Source organism: Rhinolophus hipposideros (assembly GCF_964194185.1).
Source record: "Rhinolophus hipposideros genome assembly, chromosome: 7".
NCBI classification, from domain to species: Eukaryota; Metazoa; Chordata; class Mammalia; order Chiroptera; family Rhinolophidae; genus Rhinolophus; species Rhinolophus hipposideros.
The window spans coordinates 100,501,010-100,518,316 of NC_138053.1; the positions used below are offsets into that span (position 1 = coordinate 100,501,010).

General features: G+C 62.0%; 1 protein-coding gene across 13 annotated transcripts in view; it reads left to right on the top strand.

The window, feature by feature from the left end:
- Positions 1–17,307, top strand: part of SLC12A7 (solute carrier family 12 member 7) — a 77,953-nt gene that overhangs the window by 24,684 nt on the left and 35,962 nt on the right. For 2 of the 13 annotated variants that reach the window (XR_013993596.1, XM_081052953.1), the window contains exon 1: positions 4,469–4,664. The exons of 3 other annotated variants lie outside the window; for them this stretch is intronic. Coding sequence is in view for 5 of the 10 variants with exons in the window: in XM_081052953.1 (XP_080909079.1) it covers positions 4,661–4,664 (4 nt within the window). In the remaining 5 variants the exon portion in view is untranslated. Of the gene's footprint in view, positions 1–4,468; positions 4,665–5,035; positions 5,235–12,128; positions 12,241–17,307 lie in introns of those variants that run through there. 8 more of the 13 variants (XR_013993597.1, XM_081052949.1, XR_013993598.1 and 5 more) reach the window with 6 other exon arrangements.

Consider the following 17,307-nt stretch of genomic DNA (forward strand, 5'->3'; position numbering starts at 1 on the left):
GGGGGACACGGGGGTGTGGGGAGGCCGCTCGCTCCCCAGCCTGGCCGCACTCGGCCGGCTTCTGCGTGCCTCACTCGTGGCCCTGGCTCCTCTGTGGGGCGTCTGTTGCCATCTTCATCTCTTCCTTCCAGGTCTGGCTCGTCCTGCTTGAACTGTAGGCCATCCTTACAGGCCGGCTGGCCACGTGCTGGCAGCTATCTTGACGCATGAGGGTCCACTTTCCCAGTCTTAACAGTGGTTTTGGAGGAACAGAGAAATATCTGGCATTAAGGTTGACCACTGTCGGTTTCTCTTTCATGAAGAGTGCGTTTTGAGGCCATGAAGGAATTCTGCAATCATCGATTTTAGTGTAAATCTGTGTTTTGCCATCTCTGACTGCAGGCTGCAGTCCTGAAAGCTGGGGCCCTCCCCCTGTGGCTGCCAGGGGTGTCCTGTGAGCCTGCCAGGTGAGCTGGCCTCGCCGCCACCCCAGGTGGGTTCCACAGCACTCCTCAGAGTGAGACAAGAGACCCAGCCAGCACCCCGGCACCAGAAAGGTCTCAAAGTGACACCAGTAACTTGCATTGGAGCCTGCGAGCCTCACATCTGATGGCCTCAGAGGGACTGAACGGCTGGGAACAACCTGTGTGCCTTAGGCCGGTGTGGACTGGATTTGGAGGGAGATGGAGCAGCCGAGGGGAGCCGGGGACCTGAGGGAGATCAGAGTTATGTACCAGAGCCCAAAGCTGAATGCTCCTGTCCCCACCCTGCCCGGCACAGGGCTGGCCCGTTGCCTGGAGCTCTCTGGGGGAAATCCAAAGGAACGGGGTGTGTTCCTGGCCTCACCTTGAAACGCAGCCTTCCGGGCGTGGTGAGGCCTGCCCTACCCACGGCTGGGGTGTGTGGGTGGGAGCCTGGGCGTGGCCTGGTGCAGGGATGGCAGAGGGATGGCAGTGTGGGCCAGCTGCGCATCAAGGAGCCCTGTTGTCCTGACACCTATGGCTGGTCCTTACCACCTACCCCAGGAACCAGCACCTCAGGGAGAGGCTGAAACCAGGTCACAGACCCACCTGCCCCAGGGCCCTTGGGAACTCTGGGGGGTACCATGAGGGTGGCGGGAGACAGCAGGGTCCCCCACCTGTGCCGGGTGCTGGCTGAGGGGCTGTGGGTGTCCTTGCTCTGGCTGTGGGCCCCGGAAGTGGCATGTAGGGAGAAGGTGGCAGCAAGGTGGATCTGGCCTTGCCCTCAGATTTCCAGGTGCCTGCTTTAAAACACTGCTGGTGGCATTGCAATTGTTCCCCGTCCCACTGGGAACCGTACGGCAGCCCGCCGACCAGACGTATACTTAGAGCTCTGGAAAGTGCCTTCAGCCTGCGGCAGGTGCTGCCTTTTGTCGACAGGAACGACAGGAACGATTTGTGTTCCATGGATTGAATTTTCACAGGTGGCCCTCCTTACTGGACCAGTTCTAAAACGCTGCTCCCCCACCCCGCAGTCACTGGAACATTCCCCCAGAGGGGAGGTCTGGTGTGCTTATCACCGACAGCTGTGCAGGCCTCTTATCTTCTTTCAAATTAAACAATCCTGCTCGGTGCTGTGGTCCCTGGAGGCTGTGGGTCCAGGGTGTGAGGAGGTGCCACTGTCCTCCTCGCTCTGCCTTTCCCTTCAGCCAGGCCAGAGGCTTGTCCAGCCCCCCTGCCCCCCACCCCCGGCAGAGCCCCCAGAAACCGTAGCTGTTCTCGGGGTTTCACTTAGTTTGTTCTGAGAAATTCTTGCGTCTCCAGCATTTTCAAGACCACAGGGACAGACTTGACAAGCCCTTTCTGGCCAGACCCTGGGCCAGGGTTTTCTGCCTAGTGGGCTCCATGCGGTTTCCCTGGGGGGTGGCCCCAGACCCCTCCTGCCCCGGAGCTGGGGATTCGGCCTCGCCTTTGAGTTATCAGGGCGGGCTGTCTGCTCACAGTGACTGTCCTCCCAACAGTCCCATGTCACTGCAGTTGGTTCAGGACACAACGGCTGCCGCGAGAATCCCAGACTTTGACTAGGTCTGGTGTCCGCTCTTCCTACTCAGCTGGTCCACTTTCTTTCTCTCAGTGTTTAGAAAGGTGTCTGTGAAGCTCTGACTCACAGAAGGGTTCTCAGTGTGGGGTCTTCTTGTCTCACAGCGTCAGCATGGAGGGGCTCTGGGTCCTTGTGGTGGAGTGCTGGCAGGAACCCCTTCTCTGGTGTGGGCACCCCCCACCGAGGCCGCACCTCCACCCCACCAGGGCCCAGGCTGCCTGTGCCTCAGAGGGGACTGCCAGCTGCAGGGACCCTGTGATAGCCCTAGGCTCACCCCTCCAACTCTGAAGTCTGGATTCCGACACGGCCTTTCCCAGAGCTCACAGCAAACATTTGTCCAAGATTTACTGAAAAGAAGTTACTTGTGGGGCCAGAACAAGGGCTGAAGGAAACAATGGCATTTGGGCCGGTTTGTGCCCGCCCCCCTCTAAACCTGAGGTTTGTCCTGATTCGTGAGCCCTCAGCAGCCAGGCCAGCTTATGGGTGCAGGATTCCCACAGCATCAGCGGAGGAACAGCGGAGGGAAGGCAGGCTGTGCCCATTCCACCAAAGTCTCAGGAAATGAGAAGCTGGAGACCCACAGCGGCCACCAGGACCCCCACGGGGTGTGACCCTAAGACTGGATCTCATCCTTGAAAGGACTGCAGACCCCCTGGAACGCTGAGTTGCATTCTAACTTCTGTGTTCCTTTAACAATCCTTACCTTTCTCAAGTACAAAATAAAGCCCAGTAAGGTCTGAGAGCTCTGTTGGAGGGGACCCCCACCCCCCTGTTTTGAAGGGACTTCAGTGCTTTCCTCTTTGGGGCTCTGCTGTCTGCCTGTGAACACCCCAATCCTGGAGGTGAAGGGCAGCGTTGGTGGCCTGAGACATCCAGCCACCTGGCACCCAGGACACTCTGAGCTGGGGACAGACGTGCAGAGCAGGGCCAGCTGGCAGTAGGATATCAGAACTCACGAGGGGCATTGAAGGTCGTGGCCACTAATGTTTTCAATACAGCCATGTGTCATGAAACAAGGAGATTTTACCCAGTCATGAAATGATTTTATTTTGAACATTTTCAAATCTATAGAAAAGTGGGGGATAGTTTGAGGACTCTCCCCTGCTGGCGACCTGGTCCCACACTGCCCTCCCCTTCCTGCCCTGTGGGTCTCCTGGGTCCCTTCCACCTGGAGTCTCTGGGTTGTTTTTGAGTATTCTCAGGTGACAATGACGTTTTTCAGAATCCAGGACATTGTTTTGCTGAACCCCAGAAACAGTTAGGTCCTCAGGGTGCTTGCCTATCCTGCCCCCAGGGGCCAACTGCAGGGCTTCTGAGCAGGAGGGCCCTGGAAACCAGGTCACAGGGGGAGCCTGGGGTGAGGTGGAGGGGCCAAGGCGGGGTCAGATTGGAGCCCCCCTGTGTCTGTCAGCTCTGGCAGGGCGGGGACTCTGCTGGCCCTGCCTGCAACAGCTGCTTTCTGAGCCACTGCACAGTCAGGCAGAGGTGGGGTCCTCAGAGACCACCGTGGCCCTGGGCGGTCCTCTCCCAGAATTCTTCCCACCCAGACATGCAGGAGAATTCTGGTCCCACAGGGCAGCGGAAGACAGGCCCACTCCCCGGGGGCTTCGGTCCCTGTGGCCCTCACGCCCCACCCTGCCAGGAAGGGCAGGTCACACTTTTCGTTTTAAAAAAATTACTCCAGGCCCCCTTCCTTTTCCCCTCCCCTTTCCCCTTCTTCCTGCCCCCTCAGGCTCCCACCGTGCCCTCAGGGTCCCAGCAGCAACCTGCATCTTCTCCCCTCTGTGGTGGAGATTGGCCCGTACCCCAGGAGGGGTGCCAGGCCCCCCTCAGCCGCACCCTTCCAGGCTAAGGGCTGCGACTTCCCAACTGACTCCCAGAGCTGCCTGGACCTGTCCGGCCTGGTGACCACAGGCCTCCGGCTTCTGCCTGGGGCCTGAGCCTGGGGCAGAGGGTGGGAACCTGGCTACCCACCTTCTTCTCTCCTTTGTTTTTCATGGCAAATGGCTTTTCTGAATTTGTTACGTTGTTTGGTTGTTATAGGAACACAATGCCAGGAAAAGGCAGAGCCCCACAGCCCAGAGAGAACCTGGCATCTTTTGGGAGGCCTTTGGGCCTGCAGAAATACACCCACTTTTCAAACACTGTCCGACCGTTCTGATTGTTGTTTTAGTCTGTCCTGACCGCCAGTGCCCACACCACCGACCTGTGTTTTGTGTTGTGGGTGTACAACAGTTTGGGGCAGCTCACTGCACCTGGACGCCCTAACTTTTCCGACTGATCGCCTTTTGACGGACGTTGGGTTGTTGGCCCATTTTCCTGTGTGACTGGCTGTCAGATCCCGGGCTGCAGGGCTGCTCGGCCGCCTGCCTCTCCTGGCGGCCTTCCCCGCCCTGGTCCGCAAACTTCCGGTCCCAGCGGCTTCCCCAGACTTGACGGTGGCATGGGGGCAGGGCGGGCTCCCGGAGCCGCGCACCTGAGCAGCTCACCTGAGCAGGCAGCGGTGGGCTTGGGGGCCTGGTGATTTCTGTGCCTCAGGTTAAGTCGCTTGTGGACCGAGTCGCCGAGCAGGTCCCCCTCCGAACCATGGCTCCCTTCTGCAAGAAATCCCATCCCACGAATGGGTGAGCCTCCAGCCAGGCACGGAGGGGAGGGGACCCGATCCCAGCTCTGCCTGGTGGGGGACGCGTTTTAGTTTCGCCTGGGGGCCAGACTGTGGGGGGACTGCTCCGCGGCGGGCAGGGGGAGGTGGCACAGGAGCGGGGAGTCACCCGCTAGGGGACGGCGACACTGGGCGGGCGGGGGGCCCGGGCGGTCCCCTGGCACAGGCCGGGGGAGGGGCATCCGCGGAGGCGCCCCGCCCCGCCCCGCCCCGCCCGCTCAAACTTTTCCGGGGGCCGCGGGGCCGCAGGTGAAGTCACGTGGTCGCCCGGCGGGGCGGGGCCGGCCCGGAGGGCGGGCTCGGGGCGGGCGGCGCGGACCCGCCTCTGCGCCCAAGTCCGCGGCGCGTCGGCGGGCGCGGGCGGAGCGCGTCTGGGGCGCGGCGTGGCCGGGCGCGGAGCCGGGGAGCATGCCCACCAACTTCACCGTGGTGCCCGTGGAGGCGCGGGCCGACGGCGACCAGGACCCGGCGGCGGAGACCGGCGAGGCGCCCGGCGCCCCCGAGGCCCGCGAGCCCGACTGCTCCGGCCCGGGTGAGCGCGGCCGCACCTGCCCGCGGGGCCGGGCTGCGCGGGGCTGCGCGGGGCCGGGGCGGGACGGCAGCGCGCGAGGGGGTGGGCCCGCTCTCCCCGCCCGCCCCCCCCCGGGCGCCCCCAGCCCCCCTCGCTGCCCCTGCCTGCGGCTCCGTCCCCCGCGCCGTCCCCGCCGCCCGCCGAGCCCACACCAGGCGTAGCCGCGTGGGCGCGGGCGCAGGATCGGCGCCCAGCGCTCCCAGGGCTGGGGACTCCGGGGACTCCGCTCCGCTGGTCCCCAGGGCCCGCCCCCCGGGATCCAGGAAGCGCCCCGTGTGGCACTCGGAGTGGGGCGGGGGCTGCGTGGAGACGCCACGGGGTCGCTATGGAAACGGGGAAGGGGCCTCTGAGGACCCGGGCCCCCAGGGGTTGGCTTGCCCCCGGCGCCTCGCTCTTCCTCTGGCCTTTGCCCCCCCCTGGCGGCGGGGCAAAGGGTCGCGGGTCAGATCAGCCCCTGCTGATCCCACTCTGTGTGCGCAGGGGCCTGAAGTAGCCCACTTGCTGGTCATCAGCAGGAGGACACGTCCCTGGTGGGGCTGGGGGAGGGGCCACCCCAGCCCCTACTAGCAGTGCTGGGGGGTCCCCAGTCCTCTTTGTTCTGGTGTACCGAGGTCTGTGGCACTTTCACTTTCTCTTGTGGGGGCTTGTCCCCCAGGCCTGTTCCTCCAGGCCCAGCTTCCTGCAGCTGATGGATGGTTTACTCAGTGTGCAGCTTCCCTCTAGAAACTGGGGAGGTGAGGATCCAGTCTGGGGCCTGCAGCTGGGCCCCCCCCTCGTGCCCTGGGCCACACACTGTGGCCTTGGGAGGGGGCTGCCCGCTGCAGTCACTTACGGGAAGACGGCCAGGTGAGTGGAGCGGACAGGTCCTGCATGCCCACTCCTTGGCAGGACATGTCGGGCCCCTCCTGGGGGCACCGTTAGGAACCTGCTGAAGGTGCTCACTTGATGGGCTTTTCCGTCGTCAGTCCTCAGGGTCCCACCCCGCTGTGCTCTGCATTTGGGAGTGGGGCTGGTCTGGCTGCTGCTTGGTTGGGGTGTGAAGGCACTGTGTGAGGCTCCGTCCTCTCACCACAGCCCCCGGTCCTGAGCGTCACGTGTGAGTGGGCCCTGTGGTCTTTCTGGGCGACTGTGTCATGTGGGCTCCGGCAGCCATCCTGTTCCCACAGGAGCTCTCAGCTGCCCTCCTGGGTGTCTGGCTCCCTATCTACTGGTCCCTTCTGCTGTCATGTGTTGCCCTGGGACCACGAGCTGGGACGACAGCTGCCAGAAAGGCTGAGCGTCTTGCCCAGCTGCTCTCGAGCCCCCAGCCCCCCCTCCCTGGGCGCCTTTGCTTTCTGAGCCCCGTCCCTGCTGAGGGCTGGACAGGAGTCACATCTGCCTGGATGATCTCAGACCCAGGAGCTCCGTGTGTGTGGGCTTTGCACTCTTGTTCACAAACCCTTCTGTCTGAGCTGAACTGTGACTCTCGGCTGAGCTGGCACAGAGCTAACCGGGACTTTGACGTTTTGTGTTCTGTCTTCGTGTTTCCTCAGAAAGAGGAAGGAGGTCCTCGTGCTGAATGTCCCAGGGCCCTTGTCTGTCAGGGTCTTTGGCTGGGCTCTGAGTTTAACATAAGCTCTCAGACCAGTCTGCACTCAGTGATGCCATGTGACGGCCCTGTCACCAGCGTGATGAGGGGGTCGCCTGGGAAAACCAACACAAACCCTGCTTGTTGGGGAGGGTCCTGCAGGAGCTGGGAACAGCCGGGCCACAACTGCTTCCAGAGCGTCCGTGTTGTGTGGGGTCTGCAATCCGTGGTCCCAGGCCCGTGGCCAGGCTGCCGCACCAGCATCACAGGATAGCTGGGGCTTCCTGCCGGGCTGTCTGACCCTGTGGCTGACCCTCAACCCCCCAGGGAAGCACCTGGCTTTCTGGGTGGCCTCACAGGGGGGTAGAGCAACTTTGGGGACACCCTGTACCTGGAAACCCCTGGGTTATTGTGGAAATAGGTGTAGGACCTCAGGGCGAGGGGTGAGGGTGGCGTGTGTACAGAGTGCGTGCCGAGGGTGGGTGGGAGGTGAGATGGGGGCGCTCACCTCCCTAGACCCAGCTGATACAGACCTTAGTGAGGCCAGATTCTGGTCTGTCTGGTCTGGAAGCTTGAAGGCCCCACGAGCCGGTGATGAAGGAGCCTGTGGCACCTGGAGCCCCAAGGAGCCTGTGGCACCTGGAGCCGGAAGGAGCGGGCCTGCTCGACCCCTTGGCGCCACGGCCAGTGGCAGGGTGGTGGGTGGCAGATGGCAGAAGCTGAGCTTTGACCTTGAATTAGTCCTACCGCTTTACCCTGGATCTCCTGGCTGGCAGGCCTGTGCCTGGTGCGTTTGCCCCAGGAAGACGGCAGCCCTGAACCCCAGTGCTGCTTCAGGGAGGCCTGGGCCCCCTTGGAGGAGCTGTTCCCCCAGTGAGTGAAGACCACTGGGGCCAGGGAGGGCTGGTGCAGGAAGTGGAGGCCGAGGCCGGTGTTAGCTTCTGCTGTGGACATATTCGCTGGCCCTCCCCGCCGGCAAGGTGGGGCCTCGTGTTCTGGAAGGACTGGGGTTCATCTTTCCTGGGAGCTGGTCCCCTCCCCGAGGACGGGCACCACACCCTGGTCCCCTGCGTAAAGGGACATTTGTTCTGCATGTTATTGTGATGGGAGTGGAAAGGATAGGTTCTTCTGTGTTGTGTTCTCGATACTTTGTTTCTTCGTGGAAATACATAGAGGGGAGGTGGCAAGGAGGAGGGTGCTTCTTCGGGAGTTCTGGCATGATGGGTTTTTAACCGACTTCGGGGAGCCCAGCCTGACCCCCTCTAGGTACCCCCCTCCCAGGCCGGTGGCTGGGTCCTGTGTGTCCCCCAGAGGGGTTCCACCCGCAGCTTCCAGCTTCCGTGGCTCGGCGCCAGCCCGAGGGAGCTGCTCGCCCCGGCCGAGACCTGGGGCCCGAGACGGCTTCCCATGGCTCTGACTCCGCTTCCTGTCCCTGTGGTTCCTGTTCTGCTTTTTGGATCCTTTTCTGTGATGTCATGCTCTGCTGCTCACGTCCTGTTGGTCACTCTGTGGTCTTCTCCCACCCTCTGGGAAGGACACCGGAGCCCCCCCACACTGGCCCAGGCAGTCCTGGGGAGACTCACCTTTGTCCTGTTGGGGGACGTGGCAGGCTCGCCACTGGCAGTGGGCAGTGGTAAGCACGCTGAGGCCGTGACCCCAGGCCTGGAGCAGGTTTTCTGCCATGTCAGGCTGCGGCCACGCGGATGGCGACAGCACAAACCCCGGGGGTGAGGACGTGGGGCTTCAGGGGGCCGTGCAGGTAAAGAGGGGGGTGGCCAGAACCTTCTGGTCTGTCCAGCTGGGCAAGGGCACAGAGCATCATCCGTCACTGGGTTTCAGGAAGGAAGGCATGCGTCCCTCTGACACAGGAAGGACAGAAGGACAGGCAGCGCGTCTGTCCCGTTGGCAGACCCCGTGACCCACCTGTCTCCTGGGATGAGCTGCAGGTGGCCGGGCCCACGGACGCCCTTTAGAGTGTTTCATATTAGGTGTGGGGGGTACCAAACATGTATTTTGTACCAAATTCCATTTCGAAAGGCCAAGGAAGAAAAAGTAGTTTGATACTCGCCGAATGGAGTTGGGCGCACGCCTGTGTTCACACCCTCTCCCTGTGCTGGGGTCCCAGACTGTTCAGGCGACAGTCCCTTTGCTTAGAAATCAAGTGAGAACCTGGTTAAGTCCTGCTGCCGAGCCCGTGTGTGCACGTGGGCATGCGTCTGCCTGTGTGTACATGTGTCTGCATGTGCATGTTTGTGCGTGTACACATGTGGGCATGCTTCTGCCTGTGTGTACATGTGTCTGCATGTGCATGTTTGTGCGTGCACACACGTGGGCATGCGTCTGCCTGTGTGTACATGTGTCTGCATGTGCATGTTTGTGCGTGTACACATGTGGGCATGCTTCTGCCTGTGTGTACATGTCTGCATGTGCATGTTTGTGCGTGTACACATGTGGGCATGTGTTTGCACACGTGGGCGTGCACACGTGGGCATGCGTCTGCCTGTGTGTGTACATGTGTCTGCATGTGCATGTGTGTGCGTGTACACATGTGGACATGCTTCTGCCTGTGTGTACATGTGTCTGCGCGTGCATGTTTGTGCGTGTACACATGTGGGCATGTGTTTGCACATGTGGGCGTGCACACGTGTGGGCATGCGTCTGTCTGTGTGTGTACATGTGTCTGCATGTGCATGTGTGTGCGTGTACACATGTGGGCATGTGTTTGCACATGTGGGCTGCACACATGTGGGCATGCGTCTGCCTGTGTGTGTACATGTGCATGCATGTGTCTGTGTGTGTGTGCACGCATGCAGTGGCTGGTAGAGCGGCTTGGTCACCAGCATTGGATCACGTGGTGTGGGGGCGTCTGTTCTTAACTCCAGCCCCCCAGTGGAGCCCCATCCAGTCACACAGCTGGGGGTGCTGTCCCCACCGTGGGGTGTGCAGGCGGGGGTGACATGTCTGTGCCTTGTTCTGAAATGTGTTCCCTGTAGTAAGTGTGGGAGCCCGTTGCCTCCTAGATCCAGTTCTGCAGTCTTTTTTTCCAGAAGGTTCCCCAGACCTCCTGATCTCCATGCTGTGCTGGGGTGGGTGCCTGAGCTGTGGACACCAGTAGTGGCAGCTGCTGTTCTTGGGACGTGAGGGACGGCTCCGAGTGGGTCCAGCTCTGACAGCAGCCCCCAGCGGTCAGGCAGCTCTGGGGCTGCTGGGTGCTGGTCACAGCAGCCGCCTTCTGTCTTGTGAAGGGTGTGGGGTTCACCCCACCGGTCCATGGTGGTCCTGGGGCGTCAGTGAGCAGAGGGTCTCGGCCCCCCTCCTGGGTCATGGTGGCTGTAGGAACTGGCACGTGGTTAGTGGTGTGATGGGGAAATGGACTCCATGAATGCCCGGGGGTGAGGGAGGCCTTTCAGAGGTGACATGGTGCCTGTAGCGAGAGTGTCGAGGTGGCGGGTGGGCCTCCCGACGTGAAGCCCAGCCCCGTCCACGTGGAAGCCACAGGCTTCAGGGCCCGCCTGGTTCTGACGGCCTGGCTGTGTCCCTGCCACCAGGAGGCATGAGGCTGGGATTGCTCCGCCCACCTGCTGCCGTGTCTGAGGGGGCCTGTGGCTGTGAGTAGGAACAGCTGACCCCCCGACAGGCCTCTGCTCATGTCGCCCCCTCCTCTGATGTGGGCCCTTGGGCCTGTGCCTCGTATTGTGTACTGGCCCGACCCGCCGGCTGGAGGCATAGCCTGTCCGACCGTGACAAGGACGAGCAGACAGCCCCCAGGGTGGAGCTCCCTGAAACACAGTCCCCTGGCACAGACCCCGGGTTGAGTGAAACGCTGTGGGCCCTGGGGGAGCCTGGCCCTGGACGGAGGCGCCTGGGCACAGTCAGGGTCTGAAAGTAGGGGCGGGGGGCAGGCGTGACGGCCTGCTGTGTGGGTTCTGGGGGCCCCTGGCAGAGTCGGCTCCTGGGTTCCCATCACCGTCAGTGAGAAGGAGTGGGCCCTGTGGGCCAGTGGGGCTTGATGTGGGGGGGCTGCTGTACGTACGACCCACCTGCCTGTGCTGGGCGGCTCTGCTGGGCCGCGGACGTTCCTGCTGGTCCCAGCACCTTGATGGGGCCTGTGCCCCCTGGGTGTCCCCTGTGCTGTTGGAGGCCAGGAGCCCCTTTCTTGTCCTGCTCTGGGACCCGGGAGGGGCCTGGGAGCCACGTGGCACAGTTCCTCCTTTAGTGGTCCAGGCGGGACTGAATTTCAGGGTGTTTCCTTCACGTAAGTGACCTCAGATCGTCCTCCTGGAGGTGTGCACAGCCTTGCCCTGTACCACTGGGGAGTATGGTGCAGCTCTCGGGGGGACATTGGGAAGGGGGTGCTAACAGTGTGAGGTGCCTTGTGGGCTTGGAGCTGGTCAGGGCGGAGGCTACACACCATGTCTGGGCGGCTGGAGTGGGCCAGAGGGGTCTGCCCGGGGCGGGTCCTACAGGTCAGTAGCGGGTGTTCTCGTCCCCTGCCCTCTGGAGGACCCAGCCGTGAAGTGGAGTCTCTGCCTGCGTCTCTACCCAGTGGGCCTGCGGCCACAGCCCTGGGACCTGCCATGTGACCCTCGGGCCTGGGCTCCTGCACCGGCGTGGCTGACCTTGGACCAGGCCACCTTCCAGGGCCACTGTCCTCAGGGCTGCTGTAGACACCTCTCGTGCCGCACAGCTGGGGCTCAGCAGTTGGGGTGGTGGCCAGGCTCGGGGTGAGACCCAAAGGTGGGCCTGGGGAAGGACACGCTACACCCACCGGGGGCTACTTGGCCCCCTCGTGCTGCCAGGTGCCAGGCTCTCCTGTCATCACCTCCGTGTGAGACGGGAGGACAGGGTGTGACGTCCGTGCCAAGCTCACGGGCCCAGCACTTTGCACTTCACTGTGTTTGTGGGGATGTCCCATAGGGTTATTTTCTAGTGACAGCTGCTCTGGGGTGGGTGTGGGGTGTCTGCACGCAGCCGGGGCCTCGGGAGGGAAGACCCTTCTCCAGGGGGCGTGTGAGCCCTCCTGAGGGGCCTGCAGGGCTGTGGCCTGGTGACAGTGGTGGGGACAGCACCCAGGAATAGGAGGCTAGGTCTCCCGCGCAGTAGAAGCTGGGCCGCTCAGGCTCTGGCAGGTGGCTGGCTGTGGATGGGTCCGAGGGGGCCTGGGCTTCTGGGGGACGCTGGGGCAGTGCCGTCCAGCAGAGAGCAGAGTACAAAGGGTTAATACCTTTCTTTTATGAAAAAGGGGAACTCCCTTTTCAGAACAGAGACTGCTCTGTGCAGATAAGCCCGGAGCTGCGGCCGAATCAGCTGGCAGGACCAGCTGAGAAGGAGGCCCCCCGGCTCCTCACCCGCGGCTGCCGGCTCTGGGTGGGTCCTTGAACCTCCTGCCAGGAGCCCCCGGTGAGCGTCTGGTGGTCTCCTGTGGTTCCCTGTGGCTGGCGGGGGCCGCCGGGGAGCTGTTATTGGCGCCGGGGTCTCGCCTGGGCCTGGGCCTTGGCATCTGCGTGGGCCCCGCCACCCTCACCTCGGGAGGCCCTGAGCAAGGCCCTGAGCCGGTGAGGGGCTCCTCGCACGCTTCCTCTTCCTCTTCTGGGGCGGCTTTCTGAGAAAACAGCTGGGGGAGGAGTGGAAGTGTGTTATCGATTCTGTGTGGACGCGTGTGGGGGTGGGAGCCGTGATTCAGGCAGCAGCTTTGTTTCCTGCGTTCTGGGTCATTCCCAGCACAGTCCCCACTGGCTGGGTCCGCGTGACTCACAGGCCTGGGGTCTCTCTGGCTGTTGGGAGGAGAGCCAGTGGCGCCTGGGCCTGTTTACCACTTTCGATTTGGCCGTGTGCGACCGCGCTGACCTCTGCACACAGGCCACGCCTCGGTTAGCACAGTGGTGAGGCCTGGCACTATCCGAGAGGTGGGCGAGCCCCTTGTGTCCACGTCTGTCACCCTCTGCTCAACAGGGCATGTACACCCCAGGGTAATGCAAGGCCCTTCGGGACTCAAAGGCCATTCTGAGTTTTCCTTGTGCCTCATTTTCCGTCTAGGGACCATCGTGCCCCAGAGGTGGCCATGACCTCTTGTCTCCTGAGCCCCGTCTGGTCGCGGCGCCTGCGGGTCGGGCCTGGGTTCTCAGAGGCTCAGAGGCTGGTCACTGGGGAGGGATCAAGTGCAGCCTAAATCAGGAGAGAAGCGCCAGGTTCTTCTTGGGTTTCCTCTTACCTCCGACCAGGGGTCTTGACCACAGCCAGACGGGAGCCGGGGCGGTAATGGGAGCTGCCCTGGGGGCTGCTCAGGGCTGCCGGGCCCTGAGGTCAGAGAGGTCAGACCAGGAGCCCCAAGCAGCTGTAAGACTGAGGGTGTGTCAGGGAGTAGGGCTCCCCAGGGGCCCGCCATTTCTGGGGGGGCTCTCTTCAGACTGAAAGTCCTGGAAACACATCCTTCTTTTGGGAAGAAGCTCTCGGAGCTGTGGTCCCCAGAATGCTTGTGTGTGAGCACGTGCGTGTGTGCGTGTAGCAGGGTGTTAACTTGTGTGTGGGAAGTGGGTGTGTTCTCTGTGTGCACGTGTGTGTCTGCACGTGTTCTGTGTACTCACATGTATCTGTGCGACTGTTCTACATATGGACGTGTTTATGGGTACATACATGTGTCTGTGTGTGTCTGCATTTGTCTATTCACGTGTGTCTGTGTGCACACTGGTATGCATGCTGTGTGTGTTTGTGTGTGCATGTGTATGTGCTGTGTATCTGTGCACGCTTGTGGTGTGCTGTCTGCATGCTTGTGTGTGTGCTGTGTGTGCCTGGTTGTGCACACTTGTACGTGCTGTGTGAATGCTCGTGTGGTGCTGTGTGTGCTCGCATGGACGTGTGCTCTGTGTGTGTGTGTGCATGTATGTGTGCTGTGTTTATGTGCATGCTGACGTGTGTCTGACTACTTCCCGGGACTTTCCAGCCACTTTTGATTTGCCGTTTCTTTGTATCAGTGCTTTTTGGTAGCTGAGCACCTGGCACTGTCCTTGCTTTCTGGACAGTACGAATGTCACACTTAAAAATGCGCCAGAGGTTGGGTCTGCAGGTGGTGGGGGCTGAGGGCCCTGGTGGCATGATTAGTGAGTGGAGGTGGGGTAGACGCCGTGGTCCCCGTTGAAAGGTGCGTCTGAAGCCTTCGGGACCCCTGCCCATGGGTCCCCAGATCGCCTCGTGTCTCCCACGAGAGCCTCCCTTTCCCCAACAGTGGGGTGCTCAGGGAGACAGTGGGGGAGCCCCATGGGATGTGCGTGGTTAGTGGGGGAGTAGAGGGACGCAGTTATGCCCAGTGGGCTTTAGCCTGAGGCTGCGCTGTGGGCCCCTCTGACCTACGAGGCTGATCACACCTGGTGTCACAGGTGCTGGGGACAGGATGTCGTTGATGCTTTCAGAAGTGAGGGCTGTGCCCCAGTGGGGAAGCCTTGAGGATGGAGTGTAAGCGGCCCTCCTCCCCGCCCAGTGGGATGTCCAGCCAAGTGCACATGGATGTCACTTGTGTGGGGAACCCAGCGTTGGGTCAAGCCAGGCCTACACCTGTGTCGGAGCCCAGATCTGTGGGTTGGGGACCCTGCTGCCCCAACTGGAGCGTTAGCCTTAGGTAACAGGCTTTGTTCGTGGTGGGAAGCCGGGCGGGGAGCACACTGGTGTGAGCGCAGAGGAGGAAGGTTTAATTTGCTCAGCGGAGGTTTACACCTTGGGAAGCAACAGGTCATCCCCATGAGAGGCAGTGACTGTCCCTCGGGCCAGGACCTGAGGTGCAGCTTGTAGAAGGGACCAGGGGCCACCCCACATGGGGAGTGCCCACATCCTGTCCCCTCAGCTCACCGGGTCCTTTCTCAGAGGACCCGGGCACGCTCCTAGGAGCTCCCTGGGGAAGGCTCGTCAGTTCCTCCAGAAGACGCCACTGCAGGCGGAGAGCCGCAGCACGCTGTGGCCGTGGTGGCTGGTGGCCGGTGGGTGGTTCTTGTCCGCTCAATGCTTCCTCTGTTGTGACCACAGAAGGCGTTTCTGTATCAGCCAGAAGCTGTAGGAAGCTGGGCACTTACAGCCCCGTGGGCACCCCGCTGACCTCCATCGCCAGGCTGCTGGCTTTCAGATCCCAGCCTTGATGCTGGCTGCAGAGGGCAGAGGCCAGGGGTCACCACTTAAACCTCTAGGACCCCGGAACCGAAAACCATGTCGTTCCAGCTCTTAACCCCATCAGAGAGGACCCAGCCCTTGGGGAAGTGGTGTGGGGTGCTCTGGGGTCCGGCTGATGGGACGCACTGTAGGTGACCAGAGGGCACTCTGCTCTGCTGGAAGTGCCTGGTGGCTACAGAGGACACCGTGTCCCCCCACGTCCATGCCTCGGTGCAGGCCCCTGTGGGGCCCCTACCTGTCCAGTGCTGGGCAGACCTCTATCTTGGTGGCAGGAAGGGGAGACAGCTGACGATGCTGGCCCAGCCCAGCCCACTGGCCCTTGGGAACGCATCTGGCCCTGAGTCTCACAGGCCACTCTGCTCCTTCCTGGAGCCATTCTGGGAGGGACGGTGGTGAAACCCCGTCTGAGCTGGAGGAGGAAGGTGTGGGGAGGAATGTGCTGGTCACGCGGGGAGGGGCGAGTATGCGTGGACAAGGGGGGGCTCGTGGAGGTTGCAGCCGCAGAGGGGAGGGCACAGTGCACTTGGGGTCCTTTAGGGGACGCTGGGCTCTGACCCAGTGTCCACAGCTGACCACCATGGTCTAGGCTCCCAGGCCACGGCAGGAAGGTGGGTCTGCTTTGCCCCGAGCCTGGGCAGCCTCGCTGAGTCCCAGTACCTGCCTGATTCTCTGGGCTTGGGGGGGCGTTGCCTCGCGTCCTGCAGAGAACTAGATTGTGTTTGCTCAGTAATGACAGGGACACACACTCAGGGACATGCACCCTGAGAGCCATGCAGTCTCCAGGGTGACTGAGTCCAGGCGTGGCCTGGGGTTGGGGGCTGCCGTCCTCTAGGCTGGCACTGTCCCCGGTCACTGTGTGACGTTTATGGATGCTGGGTTCAGTTTGCATTTCAGGGAGCCAGAAATGTGGGCATCAAAGCCGATGCAGGAACAACTGGTTCAGGGCGAAAAGCAAGCAGAGGCTGCCCCGGGCCAGGTGAGGTGCTCTGTATCTTGCGGGGTCCATCTCACAGGATGTTGGTGGCTGCCCCTCAGCTGGACGGGAAGGGCCGGTGCTTGGGGTGTGGCCGTGGGGCTTCGAGAGCGTCTGTTGGCCGAGAGTTGAAACATTTTTGTAATGAAGTGACAGGTGAAGACAGAAGATGTGCAGCCTCGTCTGGAGCATGCCCAGCACTGCCTGCGCTCTGGGAGGAGAGGAGGTGGCGCTGCTCAGGGCCGCTGTGCCCCGCCTGTGCCCGCCCCGAGTCCCTGCTTCTCCAGCAGCAGTCAGCCATCCGGTCCGTTCCTGGGAGAGCTCGTCTGGGGCCTCAGCGGGCTGCAGGCCGGCTGCAGCTCTGAGTGCTGGGCTGGATCAGGTCTGCTGACCAGTGGCCGTCGGTCACCTGGGTGTGCTGGCGTGGCCCCTCTGCAGGGCCACAGTCTCTGGGGATAGCTGGTCTTGTTGAGCTTGTTTAAAAGGTGCTGAAGGTGCTGGAGCACACGCACTACTGAACTCTTGAGACTGTGAGGGGACCAGCAGGCATATGTGGTCACTGAGGCTGGGACGTGTTCTGCAGAGGAGTGACCCACCGAGTGCTGGCTTCTTGGGCTGGAGAGCCAGGTCTTCAGGGCGTGGGCTCTAAACAGGCTGCTCCTACTTGCTGCAAGGAGGGGCAGTGGCTCCTGAAGCCGGGAGCCCTCGGGGCTGGAGGGAGGACGTGCTGAGTGCCCTCCGCCTGGTGAGGGTCATAGGCCCCGTGTGCTGAGAGCTGAGAGCCGCTGCCGGCCTGCTGGGCTCTGCAGCCTGTGGCCCAGCCAGCTGCCGGCCTTTGTCAGTAAAGTTTTATTGGAACATGGCCCTGCCATTTGTTCACACACTGTCTTGTCTTTGGAGCCTGTGAGTGGTTGTGAAGGGACGGTGTGGTCCTTTACAGAGAAAGCTTGCCGGCCCATGGTCTAGAGTATTCTCCACCTTGCCGTCTTTCCTGACCTTGACGTGCTTGAAGATCTGGGCCAGGTGTCTTGCAGAATGCCATGGAACTTACACGTGGTTGTTTCCTTGGGGTTGTTTTCAGGAGAAACGCCGCGAGGCAAGACATTGCCACGGGGATGTCCTTGTCCTGTGACTCCTGGGTCCTGGGGTCCATCTCCCACCGCCAACGTGACCTCAGAGGGCCCCGCCCCTTTGGATGCAGTGTCCAGGCCTGGTCCCCCACGGGTTTCAGGGTGTCTCTCGGGTTCACGCCTGGACCACTTCATACGGGGGTCACGAACGGTGGTCTTCTGACTCGTGTGCAGCTGTTCGCGAGCTGCACCTGTCTGTGTTTTCCAGGC